Consider the following 4,936-nt stretch of genomic DNA (forward strand, 5'->3'; position numbering starts at 1 on the left):
GTTCTGTCCTCATGGAATGTATCCTGGTATCACTGTGGATTTTTTCTTGTTACTTCATCTGATTTATATCTACTTCATTTTATAATCATTCAGGCTTGATTTTATATAATGCAATGATGTGTGTTGACTATGCTGTATACAATTTTACCAAACATTTCCTGTTGGCACTGCAGACGTATTAAATGTAAATGTTTTGCTGTTAGATTTTACAGTATTTTATGACAGCAGTTAATTTCAAAGTGTTTACATGCATGGAATTTCTAAATCCAATCTATGTATTTCCTCAAATAAAAGCAGAAAGTTGAGAGTATGGCTTTCAGTGTAGTCATTTCCACATAAAACATATTGTGTTTTTAACACTGGTTAAAGAGTTTAAATTATAATTAACTAAATTTTAGAGTTAAAATTACTCTCCAAATTATTAATATTTTAACTCCAGAAAGTGTTAAAATTTAACTCTGAGAAAGTGTTAAAAATTCAACTCCAAGAGCAGAGTTATTTTAACTCTGCGCTGGAGTCTATTTGATGGTCACGCATGTACACTCAGATTGAGTTGATTTTAACTACCAGGGAGTTTATTCCAAAGACCAGAATTTGCTGTGTAATATGGCTGAATCATTATAGCACATTGGTCAGCTCATTCTTCTGTCCATGCATAGGTTCCTGGTTGATATAAACATATTTTCATTACTAAATGCCTGTTATTTTTAGCAAAGAATAATATAATAATTGAAAATACATTTTGTTACACATAATTTTGGAGAGCAAAAATAAGTAAAAACTCAGAAGTGGTTGTTGTAATGATCAATGTTTATTAACTTTTTTTTTTTTTTTTTAGTTGCTTTGATAATCACTTCTAAAAGCATTAAATGTAAAATCAGGTTATCAGAACGTTGCAGCAGCGAGAGACTTAGATAAGATTTACAGACTTTACAATTAGGTTCCATTAATTCATTTTAGTTCATGCATTAACTGAAAATAAGCAATTACATTTGTTACAGTATTTATTAATCTTTGTTAATGCTAGTTCACAACATCTTTGTTCATTCTTAGTACTCAGGTCAATTCAATAATGTCAACAGATTAAACTTTTGATTTAAAAACTTTTTAAGTAAATAAAGTAAAATGTTAAAATTAACATTAGCTAATAAATGCTTTAGTAGTATTTTTCATTGTTTGTTGACTAATATAATTCACTAATGGTAATAAATGGAACCATATCCTAAAGTGTTACCAATTTATTTAAGATTAAATCATGGCCAATTATTAGGAAGAGACAAAAATTGACAAGTAGATGAGTTCATTATTTGCAATTAAAATCAAGAAGCAGAAGACAATATAACAAAACTGAAACTTAAAACAGGACTAAAGTAATAATTATGCTCTCCAGTAACAGAGTAAATCCCTAAAGGGAAATACACGCTTAATGGAAAATTAAACATAAGTATATCTAAACTCAAAGAGAAATCCATAAGCAAACACCAAAAGTAAAATCCCACTAAATCCTATATACTCAAAAAGATATTCTCCAATTTTCCACACTTAATCTTGGGGGTGGGAAATGCAGATGTTGATCGATGACAAGGAATGGTTGAATGGAGGCTCTTGTCTTGTCTCATATATTCTGAAAAGAAATATACAGTTTTTTTTAAAAAAGCTATCACACAGACAAAGTCAAATTAATATCAGATGTTGTTTATATTATAAAATAATAATATAAAATTTAACTTCATGATATGCCCTTAGTTAAATGTCTTGCTTCACGACAATTTAAAAATACTACCCCATCTGAGAAATAATGTCAAATAACATTATTTAATAAAATATTTCTTAATAGCTGTGAGAATGTGACTGTCTAAAACGATCTATCATGGCTATATGTTACAGAAAAATCAAAGCTTCAGTCTGAACTATTATCATCTGGTGCTTACCAATGTAAAACTAAAAAAGATACATTTCCTCAGCACATTCTCTCAGACGTATGCTGCTTCATCTTCGTCTTCTGCTTCTTCTTCCTTATTGAATCCAGCCTGAACAGCCTTTTGGATACTCTTGATTTTTTCTGGAGGATCAGCAGGTAGAATGGCAAGCAATTCTCGATCAATCTTTTCTTGTCTTGCGGTGCTCTTCTGGTTATATTCGTCTTTATTCTTCAGGACAAGTTTTAAGATGCCTTTCTGTGCTTCATCACAGCTGTTCTGGAGCTGTTGTCGCTCATACTCGAATTCTGGTTTACTTTTATCCATAGCCATCAGTTTGCCCAGTGAACTGATACGGTCCATCAGGTACTTGCTGGACACATCTGTGTATGTTGCAGAGATCACATGGACCAGACTAGCAATGTTACAGGCTTGGAAGGCTTGAATGTAGAGCAGGTCTTTTGAGAAGAGTTTTGCATTGTATGAGAGGGCTTGTGTTTTTTCTGATGTGGAGACAAAGTTTGTGAGAGTTTTGCTCAGGCAAGTTTTCACAATGGTGGAAACCATCTGAAAGAAGTGAACCATCTTCTCCCACTGCTCCTTCACTCTTCCCATGGCATACACTCCTTTGGTCAGCATCTCTATGGTAGTTTTAAAGTCAATCTCCTTCAGTTCACAATTTCTCATAGTAACCAGGATTTCAGTTAGTTCCTTCTGGTTCTTCTCTAGGTTCTCCACACACTTTTCATAAGTCTCTCTCGTCTTATTCAGCTGAGCTCGGTTCTGCTCTATGGAAAATCTTGCATTCTCTGTGGCCCTCTGAGAGGTACTCATGCCCTCTGACTTCTGTTCTTCTTTATACATCATTGGTGGTTTTGGAGAAATGGCTGGTGACTTTGTGATGTCCTTGCTTTTGCAATCAAAAATTTGAGCTGACGCGACCAGATCCAAGACCTCTTTTATTATCTCAGTGCTTTTGACTTTGTCACATTTGCCATCTGGTGCATATTGTGCAAGCTTGTTGCATATTGTCACTCCATCTTTGCATAACTTCTGAGCTTGTGTCTTTGCTGGGCAGTCAGGAATTTCCTGTTTCTTTAAAGTTTCATCGATTCTTTCAAACTGCTTTGCCATGTAATCCGTGTTTGTAGTTTTGTGCTTCTGATCGTATAGTTTTGTCCAGTCAATGTCATCTTCCTCACTATTCACGTTCATTACTTTCTGGATATTCTGTGCATTAGTTAAAATTTCAGCCGACCTACCATACGCTTGTATTTCAGCTACCACATCTTTTTCACCTTTCTGAACTTTATTGCGGCCCATAACATCAGATGTCTGTGTTGTTGCAGAACCTGTCAAACTCACTGGTTGAGAAACAACAGATGCCATTCCTTGAATTATGGTTGTAACACTCTGTGCTATCCCACTCACAAAATCCATTCCTATCATTTCCCATCCATTAGGGAGAGAATCCATAGCTTTCTTGTAGCTCTCGTGAGCCTGATCCAGCTGCTCCTTCATGGCACTCACTGCCTTCTCAGTTCTTTTCCTGATCTCTTGAGCTGACTGCTCCCTCAGTTTGCTCTCTTCTAATTTCTTCTTGATTGCTGCCAACTCTTCCCCATATAAGTGGTCTGCATTCACACACGCTTCCAGCAGCTCTTGAATTATATTGATGACATCAGTGAAACGTTTTTTAGTTGAATCAGACAACGTCAGACATTCATCTGCAATGACTTTGATATTGTCCAGCTGATCAGGAAGATGCGCTTTGACAACTTCATCATCACCTTGGAACAGAATCTTCACAGCTGTCTTCATGTAATCTGGAACTTGGGCAGTAAGGAGGCGGATCTGATCCATGCTCGTATGGGCCTCATTAAATGCCCACCATCCAGAGTTACACACTTGCATGAGGCAAGCACGGAAGGAATCAGGGTATTTGATGAATTTATAGCCACCTTTAGGTGGATTTTTATTGATGGAGAAATCTGTTGTGGATGAGATGAATACCAGCTCACCCAGAATGGCTATGGAGAGAGGTGCTGGAGTCAGATACTCTTCCCAGTTGGCGTAGGGCTGCATCAAAAGTTTGGTTTGCTTCCTCATTGTCTCAGCAGTGGAAAGATTTTGAATACATTTTGGGATTTTGGAATTCATGATTCTTTCCTGTTCCTGCTAAAAAAAATGAAAATTGAAAATAAATACCCTATGAGAAAGTCTCAGTTTTTAGTTTGTATTTCACAAGTATCTATTTCACACTGTGTTTGCATATATATTCAGTGCACAGCATAAATGAGTATGCCCGCTCTGATTAAATATGAAATATGTATTTTCTTAATGATCACTAATATAATTCATGGAAATATGGCAAAATTGAAATGTATTACAGGGGTCCTATTATGCTTTTTTACTCTTTTACTTTTACTACGTCTTTTATTTTGTTGTGTCATACTCTGAGAGATAAAGTGTCACCCTTTTCATAGCTTTTGTGGGCTTTTCTTTCTTGGTGTTTCTCCTGCTCGTTCTTTAGCAAAAACTCACCCAGCACTAAAAAAAAAGAAAAAAAAAAAAAAAAAAAGCTTAGGCCCTTATTATTTCAGGGGCCTTTTAACAAGTCCACTGTTTTTGAATGTTGTTACTTTTGCTATATTTTGCTACAATAATTTGGTTTTCATCTTGTACTATTGCCCTCTTTGATGCTAAGAAAAAAATTTCCCGACAGTTCTCTCTCAAGTGGTTTAACTGTTGTCAGCATCTGAGTATGATTCAGAGGTCTATACAACACTTTGAACTGTCAAGAAATTACTTTAACAGTTATGGTCCAACATGCTTTTGATCAAAATCTGCCATGACCTTACAGCAGGATTTTTTTAAAAGTTATATTTAGTTATTTTATCATCATTTTTGCAACACAACTATTTAGCACAAAATTGTATTTTCCTCAATAATTTTAACATTCTTTTTTGGTAACTGATCAAGTAGACTTGCTTGAATATTTTACCTCTAAAGAAGCC

At 35.0% G+C, this 4,936-nt stretch overlaps 1 protein-coding gene across 1 annotated transcript; it reads right to left on the reverse strand.

The window, feature by feature from the left end:
* Positions 1-1,973: 1,973 nt before the first annotated feature.
* On the reverse strand, positions 1,974-4,079 carry LOC141343265 (uncharacterized). The gene has a single exon (XM_073847860.1). The coding sequence runs from the start codon at positions 4,077-4,079 to the stop codon at positions 1,974-1,976; it is 2,106 nt and encodes a 701-aa protein (XP_073703961.1).
* Between the last annotated feature and the right edge of the window lie 857 nt (positions 4,080-4,936).

Source organism: Garra rufa, chromosome 9 (genome assembly GCF_049309525.1).
Source record: "Garra rufa chromosome 9, GarRuf1.0, whole genome shotgun sequence".
NCBI classification, from domain to species: domain Eukaryota; kingdom Metazoa; phylum Chordata; class Actinopteri; order Cypriniformes; family Cyprinidae; genus Garra; species Garra rufa.

What these genes read in the sequence shown, in the direction of transcription:
- LOC141343265 (XM_073847860.1), bottom strand. Translation starts at nt 4,079, where the DNA reads ATGAATTCCAAAATCCCAAAATGTATTCAAAATCTTTCCACTGCTGAG.